The 14494-nt window shown below is 52.0% G+C and overlaps 1 protein-coding gene across 1 annotated transcript in view; it reads right to left on the reverse strand.

Moving 5' to 3' along the window:
* The window catches only part of RNF220 (ring finger protein 220), a 247914-nt gene that overhangs the window by 44786 nt on the left and 188634 nt on the right, over positions 1–14494 (reverse strand). The window contains exon 2 of the mRNA XM_036758017.1: positions 41–206. Within this exon, the coding sequence (XP_036613912.1) occupies positions 41–206 (166 nt within the window). The remainder of the gene's footprint in view (positions 1–40; positions 207–14494) is intronic.

Raw genomic sequence — 14494 nt, forward strand, 5'->3', positions numbered from 1 at the left:
TGGTAGCATCAGGACAGAGTAAGTCTGGGGTGGACCATACCTGCTGGGCAGCTGGGTGAGCTTCTCCAGTTCTTGTTCCATGTGTTCCTGGAGCTCCCCAGGCCGAAGCAAGACTTGGCAGATGGGGCAGGTGGGGGCCTGGCTGTCGAATAGGGCTGCTGCTGCTGCTGCTGCAGCTGCTGCCGCTGCTGCTGCCTTCTTCTTACCTAGAGAGGCAGGGAGGCAGGGAGGTAGTGAGGCAGGGAGGAAGGTCAGACACAGACAGGGAAACACACAAAGATAAGCAGAATATTAGTTGGGGCTCTTGGGCCTAAAGCACACCTTGGTACGGCCCTGGCTCTAGATCCTCTCTGTTTAGGAGGTTTGGTGGGTTTGGCTCCAGCCCCAGCCCACTTCACATCTTGTTCCTGCTCTGGCCTCCTTCCGCCATCACCTCTCAGGCTCTAAGGCCTTGAGCAGTTCTTGCTTACCTTGCTTCCACCTGCTCTCATCCCCTAACTGTTCTGCCCCAAGAATTGGCTTGCACCTTCCATGTCCCTGCCCCCCTCCCCCACCCCATCCCCCTAATCTCACTCAATCCCAGACTCTCAGAGGCATTCCACCAAGCCTGGAGTTGCACAAGAATCCCTTCCACTCCATCTTGAACCTGGACTCTTGCAGCGGCTATCCAAGGACTTCCATTGAGGGGGACAGTTCTCATTACTATGATGTTCCTGATCTCCCATGTAATCTGCTTTTCTTCACTACCTCAGTTCTGCCCTCTAGGGTCAAGCCCAACTGGTCTCATGCCTCCCTCCTCAGGAGCTCAAAAAGAGGAATTTCCCCTCCCCCATCCCCTCCTCTCTCAGCCCATGAGGGGGTTGGATTAGATCATCTCTAAGGTCCCTTCCAGCTGTGGACCCCCTCACCCCACCCCCCCTCCCCAGTCTGAGGCCTTTCTGAATGGGTCTTGTCTCCAGGCCCCTCACCACCCTGATTGTTCCTTGGTGGACACTATACAAAGCCCATGGCATGGCCACTGTCCTTCTCTCACTGGCTTTGGTGCTGGGCACGGTCAACCCAATAGTTGACCCACAGCCCCCTGGTCCTTGGCATAAGACTGACTAGTCTCTCTCCAGTCAGCCTACCTGTCCCTCTGTCCTTCTAGGGTGTATGCCTCTGTCCTTGGTAGCCCCCAAGCCTGCCATATCCTATTCAATTCAACCCAGGGAGGAAGCTGGGAACTAGGCAAGGACAGAGACATGATGGGTGGGTGAGTGGGTGGCGGCAGTGCTGGGGGGGGGGACCTGTCAACTCTAAAGATGATGGATGGGGGAGGCAAGGCGGTGGCTGGCGGTGCTGTGGCGTTATCGGATGCTCTGCCCGTCCTGCCGACGTGGGCCGCTAATCCCCGGGCGAGGCTGCAGCCGCCCTCCTGCTGATAACCAGGAAATGGGACTGACAACAATTTTTAGCCGAGAGATTCTTCACCAAAATGCCGAGGCCGGAGGTCTGACAGCGGCTGATTGAGCGCGAGCGAGCGTGAGCCCAGGAGTGAGGAAGAGAAGGGGGAGACTTTGGAGGAGAGGGAGGGAAGCAGGCAAGGGAGGGGGGGCAGGCCCAGGGCCTCACTAGGGAGCCAGATCTATTTTTCTCCCCTTTCTTCCTTGCTTCCCTCCTCAGTCCTTCTGTTCGGGGCCTGCCAGACCATGTTCATTCTGGCTAAGCCTAGGGGTAAGCTGGAGAGCACTTCTCAACCTCCTGGTCCCTAATCCTTGGGCACTGAGTGCAGAAGGTTGAAGGTAGTCATTCCCCCCATATGGTCTCTGACCCTAGCACAGCTCTGGTGTTAGTGGCAATGTTGTCAAGGAGATTATGGAGATTAAGGATGGCCACAGAATCTTAATGAACCCAGACCTAAACATGAACCCTCCCCACCCCACAAGTGGTCAATTAGCCTCTGAGAGAATACTTTCAAGGATGGGGAGCTCACCCCCTCTGGAGGCAGTCCATTACCCTTTGGTACAGTGGTGATCTGCCTGAATCTAACTCTGCATCTTCTTGACATTGTTCATGGCTTTGCCCTCTGGGGACAAATAGAACAAGTCTGATCCCTCCTCCTCATGACAGATCTTCAAATACTCGAGGAGAGAATTTACAAGCACCCCTCTCCCCACTCTAGCCCCCTGTTCTCCTGGTGGTTGGCCTCTTGCAGATGATTATGTGAGGAGGACAAGGTTGGCATAGTGTGCCTGAGGGTGATGGAACCTGGGAAGGTAGGTGTGACCATGCTGTGGGTGCTGGGCAGGCTTACAGTGTCCATCCCCAAATCCCAAATGGAGGGGAGGGGCTGTGCAGGCTGGGTTTGTTACTTTCTGGAGGGTTATACCTCAGATATGCCTTTCCATAGAATGAGCTGGCTGGGGATGGATGGATGGAAACCTTGCAATGTCTCCAGTCAGTGCTGGCCCAGGCTGAGGGGTTGGTGTCTGGGTCCCTAGCCTATATGGAAAGCCTCTTTTCCTAAATGTCCATGGAGGGCAAGGCCATATCTCCTCTTCTCAGGGATGAGTCAGCCTGCATGCCTGGGCTGAGAGAAAGGATGAGGCTACTTCGCCTTTCTAGTTTCTGAGCCAGGTCTTGCACCTGTCTCCTCTTGACTCATCTGGACGCACACAACCTGGGCCTGGAACCTAGAACTTCTAACAGAACATGGCTCTGCAAACATCACTCCTTTCCTACCTAGTTTATTGCTTTGCACATAGGCACTTAATATGTGTCTATGGAATTGAATATCAAACATGGAATACGGGGCTTAGAATGTGGGACCTAGAACATGTGACCAGTAAACCAGAGCTTAGAACTCATGGCCTGGAAACCAAATTTTCCGGTTCTCCTATACGCCTAGGCTCCATGGAATCAGGGGTCATGGATGGGACAGGCTGATAGTGGGAAGAAGGAGCTGTTGACTTTCTTTAGTACTGAACTGGTGGGAGGCAGGAGGCTGGGATTCAGATCCTGTCTCTGACACCCCTGATTTCATGACCTTGAAGAAATAGACCTCTCTGATCCTCAGCTTCTTATCTGTAAAATGGGACAAGTGATGTTTGCAGTACCCTGCCCCCCAAGCCTTTTTCGAGGGAATCACTCTAGAGATCGGGGTTGTGGTTATCACTCTGATAAGACAGCATGTCAAGCATGCTCAGTTGCCCGTGATATGTGCTCTGTCATGGCCAGGGCTGGGCCAGGGCTGGGCTGTTCAGGCATTTTTATTAATATGTCCAATACATTATCCATGTAATACACTTGTCTAGTGTGGCCTCCCATGGCTCCAGGACTGGCAGGTGGGGGCTGGGGGCTGGCCCACTGAGTGGGGGAATCTGAGTGTGCAGTTTGATGGATCAGTTTGCATTACCCACCCAGGCTGGCCTGCGTCTGTCAGGATTAATAGGTATCTGTAGTGGCTGAAGTGAGCTGGGAGGGGGTAGAACACATCATGTGTATTTATCGAGGGGCTGATACCAACTCTTATTTATCTCCTCCCCTCCCTTGGGCTTCCCTGCTCCCTCTGCCCCAGATCCAGGAGGCAAGGATGCAGATTGGTTCTATCAGTGGCCACCCTGTGCTGGGTATGAATTAACTCACCTTTCAGCTCCTAAAAGGGGAGCAGTACAGAGGGAGGGCTTGAAAGACAGAGAACATACGGAGAGACAGTGACAGTAAGGGAGACGGCGGGGGAGGGGGGCAGGAGGAGGGCAGAGTCAGGCCTGTGATTTGTACCCAGGATGACTTGTTAGCTTTCACTGGATCCAGCCATCCAGTCATCCCCCTGGCTGCACATTACCTATCCTGGTCCTCCTAGGGAGCCCTTCCGGAGGCAGGGGGAACCCAACTGAGACAGAGGAAGCATTAGTCCACATCTATAGCAGCTTGGGGACCTGGGCGGCCTAGGTTAAGATACCCCAACCTCTCTTCTCTTCTGGGGGCCAGTGCCCTACCTAGAAGTATCTATATCTCTACCAGTGTCTTCCAGGAACATGGTGCCATCTCGCTGATGAAATTCCTATTGAGCTTTCTGGCCTGGCCTGCCAGGCACCTCCATGAGGTCTTGGGATCATGAGCCAAGACTGACAAAGCCTGAGCTGAAGTGAGATAGGGAGGGAGGGAGAGAGTGAAGGAGGGAGAGGAGGGGCAGCCCCGGCGACTAGAGGCTGGAGAAGTAGAAGGGTTAAGGAAAAGGGGAGGATTGGCAGAGCACTCAAGGACAGAGATGGAAACTGAGGCAGGGAGGGGCTATGAGGAGAGGGAAGAAAGGCAGGAAGCCGGTAGCAACAGAGAAGTTAGGAACCTGGAAGGCAGGCCGAGAGAGTAGCTGGGGCTGCTGGGGGCGAGGGAAGCACTGTGTGTGCTGGGGAATCTGGGGGGGGTGCCGTTGGAGTAGGGGAGGGAGGAGGAGGATGCGGAAGCCGAGGGTAGCCCTCTCCTCCGAAGATCAATTAGCATCAATTACCGACTTCATTTAATTGTCGTCGAAGATGAATTTGTCATTTTTAGCCTGGAATTAATGGGGCACCTTCACCTCTGCTGGGCTAGGCGGCAGGCGGGGCGACTGGGTGGGGATGGGGGCTGAGGGCCAGCCTGAAGCTAGGCAGGGCCCAGAGGAGCGTCCCCCCAACCCAGGCCCCCGCTGCCATCCAGGCGTTCCTAGCCTCGGCCCCCTCTCTTGCACTCGCCTCTTTTCCTAGCATCCTCACCAGTTCCCCTGGGCCCCGGCCGCCCCCGCGGGCCCCCCGGCGCCTGTTTACCTTCCTTTTTTCGAGCACATACAGCGGGGCCCGGAGTGTGTGTGTGTGTGTTGGGGGGTGGGGAATGCAGTGCGGTGGGGGGTTTGGGGGGCTTCGGCCGCCGCCGGGCTGGAATTGAATTGATAAGCACATCAGCGCCAGATAACGCCTGAAATAATGCACCGATAAGGAAATGCGATTGGATTTGCTGGCGAGCATCAGATTGGCCCCATCTGGGGCCGCCTGGAAGCGCCGTAAATTGCGCTGGGAAACCTTGTTTGTCCTTAAATATTCCTGTCGTTTCTCATTGCAGCCGACAGGGCCGCGGGCACACGGCAGGGGATTGGCCCGCTGCTCCGGCCCGCGAAGGGAGTGGGTAGCTGGGTAGGGGGGCAGGGAGAATGAAGGAGATGTCCTTCTTCAGACCCTCCTTTTTTCCTTGGGCCTCAGTTTCTTCCGGTGGAAAATGGAGGGGCTGGGCTGGGGGGTCTCTGGGACATTCTACCATAAACCCGGGAAGAAGAGGTGGGGGGAAGAAGGAGGAAGGGGAGGAGAAGGGCGAGGGGTGGAAAAGGAGGAGGGTAGAAAATGAAGCGAATGTGGAAAAAAGGGACGAGAGGATCGAGAAGCGGCAGGAGGGCAGAAGGGCGCTGGCTGGGCGAGGCCTGGGATGTCCCTATGACCAAGAGCTTGGCCAGGTGACTTCACCTGTGAGGCTAGGGCCTATGGAGCAGGTTTCCTCAGAAAGAGGAGGGAGAGGGGAGGGGGGAAGGGAGGGGGGGGGAGGGGAAGGGGTCCCTGCGGAACGGAGCCAGGCTGGGCCGGGGGGGGGCATGGAGGGCTGGCGGGCTGGCCCTGCCCGGTGACAGCTGGCCCTCCCATCAATCACGCATCTGTCCACGGGCAGGGAAGAGTCTCTGGCAGAAATTGAGTTTGCCTCACAGGGGACGATTGAGCAAATTAATAGCCCATTAGCCAAGCAGTGACCTGAGAAATGAAGGTGCGGGGGTTCCTGGTCGCCAGCCCCCCACCCCCTCCCAGACCGGGCCAGGGTGAGGCTCGGGGTTAGATTCACGCTGGGTCGGGGCCGGGCCCCACCCAAAGAGATTCTGCGAAGGAAGAGAGACAAACAGCCTAGCCCGGGGCGCCGCCGGCACCGCATCCCCACCGCCCCCAGTTCTATGGTTTCAATTCCGAGACCTGGGGCGGGGGGGCTCGGGCTGAGATTTATTGGCTGGTTTAGTGTCTCCCAGGCTCCCGCCCCACTCCCCCTCCTGGAGCTGCTTCCGTCCTGAGCCCCTAAATCAGGTGGCGAGATGGGCCCTGTCACTGCCCGCATTAGCCTCGTTAGCGCACTCGGAGCAGAGATTAATAGTGGTGTGGACGCACCCCCCCCAACTCCTTCTATCCGCCTCCCCTAGCCGCCCCGCAGAGGTGGGGGCCAACGCTACTCCCCCCTCCCCAATCTCGCCGGTCGCCCCTCCAGTCCCACCTCCCGGTCTCTCCCCCCTCTGCCTTTACCCCGCTTCTCTCTGTCTCTCTTCCCCTCCCCTTCTCCTCCTCTCCCTCTCCATCTGTCTTGTCCCCCCCCCCAACTTTTTCTCCCCCCATGTCCTTCCCTTCCCTTTCCCCATCTCTACACTCTTTCTCCTTCTGGCTCTCTTCTCTGTCTCACTGACTCCTCTCACACATCTCCCCCCACCCCCCATGGCTGAGTGGGAATATTAATTATTGGAACCAATTGACTGTTTATACTCTGATGTTTTAACTAATCACCACTAAGGCGGACACCACAAATGCCTCAGCTCCTCCTCTACTTACCCCCCCCCCCCACTGGCTATTGCCTAGGTTGATGGGGGCGGGGAGGGAGATGAGACAACAGCGGCTGCCCCCGAACTGGAACAGTTTTTCCATTCAGATGGAGAGGGGTTGGCATGGCTGGGCAGGAAAGCTGGGAATGCCAAGGTAGGCTGGCCCTGGTGGTACTCTTTTTGGCCTCCTCCTAGGTATTTTCCCCTCCTTCCCCTCCCCCAATCCCCTAATTTATCCTCCACTCAGCTAGACTCATTTTCCTCATGCACAGCTCTGGTCAAATCTCTCCCATTCTCAAACACTGACAGAAGCTCCCAATTGCCTCCTAAGTGAACTGTTTTGCCTGGCATTCAAAGCCCTATGCCATCTGGCCCCTTTCCTGCTTTATTTCATTATTCTCCTCCATGAACTCTATGATTCAGCCAAACTGGGTGACTTGCTTCCTGAATTTCCTTGAAACCTCTTGCCTCTATACCTTTGCTCATACAGTTCCCCTCTCCTGACATTTCCTCCCTTTTCATCTTTAGCTACTGAATTCCTACTTCTCCTTATAATAAGGAAGCCTTCCCTGATTTCCCACCTCCATTCCCCATTATGACTGATGGTCCCCTTTGGACTTCATGGTGTCCAAAGCATTCTCATCCCTCTGAGATACACTTAATAGGTATTAGAAATATCTCTTGCTGTTTTTTTTTTAAATTTTCCCACACTTTGAAAGACCCAAGGGCAGGAACTGGGTCTTTTCTAAGCACTGCATTTTTCCCCATAACTAGCACAGGTCCCTTTAATGGTTTGCTGGCTGACTGACATGTATGCCTGTATGGATGCCCATGTGCCCATAGGATCATAGCATGGAGAGCCAGAAGGGGATACCATCTGGTCCAGCCTTCTCACCTTACAGTGGAGGAACCTGGGCCAAAGTGGGACAGAGGGTTGCTTGCCCAAGCCCACATGTGGAATGAGTGGCTGAGCCAGTATGCGAACCTAGGTGCTCAGAGTCTTATGCCACAACTGATGTGAAGCCCACAGCCTGGACCTGGCCTCCTCAGTCACATCCCAGGCATCTGGATTGAAATACCTCTATGGATCCTTCTAGTTCTACATTCTATGGACTTGTGTTCAGCATCTGGGCTTGCAGCCTGAGCCTGGAAGGAGGAAAAGCTGGTTCCGTTTTCTCCATTCTTTTTCTCCTCTCCCCCTAGGCACACCCCCTCCTAAATCTCTAAAGCTCCTTTTTGATCCTTGGGGGGATCAGAACCTAAAAGGTTAGAGGTGAAAGAGAGTTTAGAGATTGTTAAGTCCAACCCTTTGCCTTAGGATAGGGAAACTGAGGCCCAGGGAAATTAAATCTGACCTTGGTCAGTCTTCAGCCTTCCTAGGGCATAATCTGGTGTTTTATCTGCACATGAGGAGCCATTGAAAGAAGAAGCAATATGGGATAGTGGAAGGAGCACTGGCTCTAGCTAGGGTCAGAGAACCTGAGTTCAAATCCCACTTCTGATACTGACTTATTGCCTGAACCACCTTCCTGGGGCCTCAGTTTCCTACTTAAGAAAAAAGTCTCTTTTTTTGCTCTAGGTCCATGAGCCAGTGAATTGGAGTCAAGAGCTCCCTAAATGTCAGCCTTTTAGCATGAGTCAATTACTGGCCCAAGGACTCCAAATGCTCGGCTGCTGCCCCTCTGCTAGGCTGAGCTGAGCTGGACTAGAAGGGCCCTAGGGTTCTCTGGTTCTGCGGGACCTCTAGGGCGTCACCTGGTTCTGGATGAGCTCAGTTCAGCAGCAGGGGAGCAGGTCCTCTGTGGCCAGTAGGTGTCGCTATGGCTCCAGGACTGGAGGGGAGGACTGCCTAGGTCAGCTGGCCTCTTGCCCTTGGGGGAGAGCCCCACCCCAATACTGTGGGAGCGGGGGTGGGGCAAGAACTGATGGGCAAAGAGGGGCCCAGCTGGAGCCCCTCCACATCTCTGAAGACCCCTAAGCACAGCTTCAACTTCCCTTTCATGTCTCTCCAGTTTTCAAGCCGGGGGTAGGTGCTATCAAGTAACCTCTTGGGCTCAGCCTGCAAGTGTGTGTGTGTCTGTGTGTCTGTGTGTCTGTGTGTCTGTGTGCGTGTGCGAGTGCGTGCGCTGCAAGTCTGTCTGTCTGTCTGCATGTGTGGGCATGGGCACGTTCCTAGGTGCGTCTTAACAACCATAATACTAATAGCAGACATTTATAGAACACTTTGGCGCATTCTACTCAGTTTGGCCATGCAAGAACCTGTGTCTTTGCTTGTAGGTGTGCATACTTCACAAGAGGCTCCAGAAAGCACCCTTTCTGAAAATGGGGCTGACCTCGGAAATGTACTATAAGCCAAGGCTCTGGCATGGTCTTGAGGATGTGGGGACCCCAGCTCAGGGCTCAGTCAGCCCTAGAGCTCCTAGTATGAGGCCTTGGAATAGGATTCACCCAAATTAATCACCATCCTTTCTCAGAATTTCCAAAGCTCCATCTCAGAGGAACCTAGAATGCTCTCCACAAAGTGATGGACAAGTAACTGATCATCTGACTTCTGTCTGAAGGCTGCCAAGGAGGCCGAACCCACCACCACCAGATGAGTCCCCTCCTCCCTCCTCCTTTGGCACAGGTCTCCTGGTTAGGGAGTTTCTCCTGACATCTGGCCCCAATCCCCTACCCTCCCCTCCTCAACTGCTCCTGGTTCTGCCCTTTGGGGCCTCTGATCCTTCCTCTTCATAACAACCTTTCAAATACTGGAGCAAAGCTCTCATGTCTTCCCTGAGTCTTCTCTGCCCCAGGCTAAATATATCCAGTCCCTTCACCAGATCCTTAAATATCATGTACTCCAGGCTCTTCCCCATGCTGGCTGCCCTCCTGTGGATCCTTTCCAGCATATCCATGCCATTCTTAAATGGTGGTGCCCAGATCAGAACAAAAGACTCCACGTGTGATCTGAGCACAGCAGAGAATAGTGGGCCCATCACTTCCTCATTACAAGAAGCTCTACCCCACTTAGCCCAACCCAGATCTGATGAACTGACCGCTATGTGGAGCTTGCTGTCCACTCTAACCTCCAGATCTTTTTTAGCCTAATTGCTGTCTAACCATCCTTTACCTATCTTGTACTTGTGGGTTTGATTTTGTGATGCTGAGATAACATTTAAAGTGTTTTGTCAATCTTAGGGTGCTAGCTATTATTATTATTAATTATTACCTATTACTTTTTGAATCCAAGTATAAGATTTTCTGTTTACCCAGATTATATTATATCTTAGATTCAGGCCAATATTCTGATCTAACCATTAAAAATCTTCTTAGAGCCTAACTCTGTCCAGCTGTGTCAGCTATCCCCCCAACTTGGTGTCATCTGCAAATCTGATAACTATCTGATAAGGGCCAAGCACAGATCTCTGGGCACTCCACTGGAGCTCTGCCAAGGTGACATTAAAGCATTAATGACCCTTTTGGGGTCTGGTCACTCAGCCACTTCTAAATCCTCCTACTGGTATGGAAAGCTTGACTTGGAACTTTCCATGCTACACAATTCTTTATGTCCTCAGAGATGATTTCAGATTTAGAAGGAGCCTTACAGTGTCCACATGCTTTTCCTTCATGGAACACTGGAGGATCTCCAAGGCACTCTACAGTCTACAAAGCATATACCTTTTATAAAGTGTTGCACTGTCTAGGAGACAGATGCAATTTATGCATGTTTTTAGTCTACCAAATGCTTTGGTCTACAAGATGCTACATAAGCTAGAGGTACTGTACACTCTACAATTCATAACCTACTCTACAAAGGAGGCTGAGACAATCTTTCAGTTGACATTCATAAGATCCTATGAAGAAGGAAGGTCAAGGATTCTTAGTCCCATTTTACAGGTAAGGAAACTGAAGCTCAGAGAGGGAATCGACTTGATGAGGGTCAAACAGCTATTGAGCAGTAGAGTTGCATCCTGGGAGATCCAAATTTCCTAGCTACTGGTTGAGAGCCCTTGCCTCTTCCGAGCATTGTCTCTCTGATCTCGGACACACCTGACCAGTGCCTCTCTGGCAGGCAGGTCCTTGAGGCTTGAATGAGAGGCCAAGAGAGGAAAGAAGCTCTTCGAAGGGCAGACAAACATGATGCAGGTGGCATTGAGCTAAGATGTTGGATTTGAAAAGCAGCTTTGAAAAAGGTTACAATAGGCAAGAGTGTTGGATCAAGTCTAAGAAGGCAAATGTAACCATAGAATCTGAGAATTGGAAGGGACCAACCCGTGCACAAAAAGAATCTTCACTAGAACATGCCCAGTAAGGAGCTGTCCAGTCTCTGCTTGGATACTGCTACTACTACTACTACTACTACTACTACTACTACTACTACCACCAGTAGCTAGCATGTCTATAGTGCCTACAATGTGCCAGGTACTGCACCAAGTGCTTTATAAATATTATCTTATTTGATTCCTCACAACAACCCTGGAAAGGAGGCGCTATCATTCCCATTTGACACTTGAGGAAGCCAAAGCAAACAGGTGGAGTGACACAGCTAGTGTCTGAGACCAGATTTGAACTCAGGTCTTCCTGACTCCACCCCAAGGGCTCTCTCTACTGTGCCACCTAGCTGCCGGGAGACCTCCAAGGAGGGGGTACTTAACCTCCCCACCTCTTAAGGTTGCTCCCCTCACTCTGGGGCAGCTCTCATTGTTAGGAAGCTTCCAATATCCAGCTTAAATCTGCTTCTTTGAAACTCCCCCCCCCCGCCCCATTACTCCTGGTTCTTCTGACTTTTTCTCCATTCAAACACTTGGAGCAAACTCTCATGTCCCCTCCCCACTCCCATCCCCACCACAAGTCTTCTCTTTTCCCATCCAAACACCTCCAATTCCTTTAATTCACACACATAGGAAGTGGGATCAAGGTTCTTCACCATCCTGGTTGTCTTCTTATTGTCTTTAACTGGAGAGAGTCTAACACTGAACACAAGACTCCAGATGAGGTCTGATGAAGGCAGCGCACAGTGGGTCTCTCACTTTCTTATTCTCGGAAACTCTACCTCTCTCTTAATGTAGCCCATGAGCTTCTCTGGCTGCCCCATCACCCTGCTGACCCATACCAAGCTTGTGTTCCACCTGAACTCCCAGATCTCTTTCAGACCAACTGCTGTCCAACCAGACCTCCCCATCTTGGGTTGGTGAAGCTGATTTTTTGGAACCCAAGTGTAAAACTGCATTTATCCCTAATGAATTCCATTTATTAGGTTTAGCCCAATGCTTTAATCTAGCCAAAATCTTTTTAGACCTTGACTTGGTCACCCTTCTTCTTTTGTTTCATTGGCAAATTGGATGAACCATTGTCCATCTCTGCCTTTAGCCATGTCTTACCTTTTGCTTTCCCAAAATAAGCACTGCCCAAGTACACAATGGGAGAAGAGTGGTATCCAGGTGGCTAGCTTTCCATCTGAAATAGATCTAGAGGGTTGAGTGGCCCACAATCTCCATGTCCATCAGCAGGAGAATGGGGAAGCCCTCCAAAAGCTAACTAAATCCTAGGCTGCCTTAAGAGAGGTAGAACCGCTATGGAGAATGGCAACCAGAATGGTGGAGGGTCTTGATATCATGACACAACAAACAATACGCATTGTTATATGTTAGGCTTGGTGCTAAGTGCTGGAGATACAAAGACAAAAGTGGGAAAAGTCTCTGCCCTCAAAGAGCTCATGTATACATATTTGAGTATATAGGTCATGTATACAAAATGAATACAAGTCTTGGGAGGGAGGTCTTGGCTTGTGGAGGGTGAAGCAGGGACCAGAAAAGGTTGTAAGAAGAAGGTGGCACCTGAGTTGAGGAGGAAGAGGGAGAGAATGTGAAGTAGGAGAGAATCAGGAAAGCCATTCTATAGTCAGTCGATTGTCATTCTATAGTCATTCTATAGTCTATTGTCATTGTTTAGTCATTTTGGTTGTATCCTACTCTTTGTGACCCCACTTGGGGTTTTCTTGGCAAAGATACTAGAGTTGGTTTGCCATTTTCTTCTTCAGCTTATTTTACAGATGAGGAAACTGAGGCAAACAGGATTAGGTGACTTGTCCTGAGTCACACAGTTAGTAAGTGTCTGAAGCTAGATTTGAACTCTGGAAGGTGAGTCTTCCTGACTCCAGGCCCTGAACTCTATGAATCCAGTCCATCACCTACCTGCACCAAATACATATTAAGCACCTACTATGTGCCAGGGACTGTGCTAAGATTTGGGCATACACAGGGGCAAGACAGTCTATTTCCTCAAGGAGGTCATAGTCTAATGGGAGAGACAACATGCAAACAGCTCTGTACAAACAAGCTATAAAGATGATAAATTAGAAATAATCAACATAGGGAAGGCAGAGGGAGGAAGAGAAGGAGAATCAGGAAAGGTATCCTCTAGAAGGTGGGATCTTAGAAGCCAGGGAAGCCAGGAGGGGACATGAGGAGGGAGAGCATTCTAGACCTGCGGGACACTAGAAAGGTTTTGTTTCTTCTCAGCTTCTCTGCTTCTCTCTCTCTCTCTCTCTCTCTCTCTCTCTCTCTCTCTCTCTCTTTCCTCCTCTTCCTCCTCCTCCTCCTCCTCCTCCTCCTCCTCCGCCTCCTTCTTCTTCTTCTTCTTCTTCTCCTTCTCCTTCTTCTTCTCCTCCTCCTCCTCCTTCTTCTTCTTCTTCTTCTTCTTCTTCTTCTTCTTCTTCTTCTTCTTCTTCTTCTTCTTCTTCTTCTTCTTCTTCTTCTTCTCTCTCTTTCTCTCTCTCCTGTCTATCTCTCTCTTCTTCTCTCTCTCTCTCCCCTGCCCCTGTATATCTGTCTCTCTCTTTCTCTGTCTCTGTCTCTGTCTGTCTGTCTGTGTGTCCCTCTTAGAGAGCTGGGAACAAGCAGTCTAGTCTGCTTTCAACATACAGTATGTGAGGATGATGATGTTATGTGAAGGTAGGTAACAGAGAGATTGGCATGCGCCCCTGCGGCTCTTCCCTGGGCAGCCCCAGTCAGCTGGAATCATTGTTGGTCCACACTGGCCAGTGCCAGGCAGCAGCCCTAGCCCTGCTCAGTCTGGAGCAGCCCCAGCTTACTCCAAGAGCGGCTCCAGCCTTGATTGGCCTTCCATCAGTCCCAGTCATCGCTGGTCAGTGACAGCTAGCCCTGGCCAGCTGCTCTACAATAGAGGTTTATGGGAGCAGAAAGGCAGCCGTGTATGGTGAAGGGGCAGTCCCGGGGCCCAGGAACAGAGGGCCAATTATGAGGGCATCCAGACACAGCCTGTTACTACCACTCACTCCTAGCCAGGCTGGGCCTGGGTGCCCCACCCTACTAGCTCAGGCAGTGCCTTGGAGAACCCTTCTGGGCCTTGATGGGCCAGGCCAAGGAGGACTCAGGCAGGAATGCCCTCCTCTCACCCTTGAGGATCTCAGTGTAATGCCTCCCCTTCTTTTTGAACTTTTTCTCCTCCTCTCCCAGTGCCTATCCTCCTCTCTCAGAGCTCCTGGAATTCTGGGAGATGGGCTTCAGGGCCCAATCGTGGCCCCAGCCCCTCAGGCCCAGAGGAATGTCTGCATCATCCCCTCTCCTCCAGGTTTCTGATCCTGAGCAGGGCTAGGCCCAGGGCTCCCTTACCTCCGCTATCTATGATCGATGCTGGGCTCACTCAGACTGTCCAGGCCCCAACCAGGGGCATTAAATGTTAATTATGTCTATTTGGATTTGAAAAATTTTATGACTTGAGTTAATTACAGGCGGAGTCATAAAAAAGGTTTCTGAGCCAAGGAGCCTGCGGGCCTCATCCCCAGGACAGATGGGGATGAGATAACTGGATAGAGAAAAAGGGGGAGAGGGGCTCCTTTCAGGGGGCAGGGAGGGGAGGATGAGAGGGCTTTGAGGAAGGTAAGGCGCTTCGTGGAGGCTCCCTGGCTACCATCCT

This window comes from Trichosurus vulpecula, chromosome 4 (genome assembly GCF_011100635.1).
Source record: "Trichosurus vulpecula isolate mTriVul1 chromosome 4, mTriVul1.pri, whole genome shotgun sequence".
In the NCBI taxonomy this organism is placed as follows: domain Eukaryota; kingdom Metazoa; phylum Chordata; class Mammalia; order Diprotodontia; family Phalangeridae; genus Trichosurus; species Trichosurus vulpecula.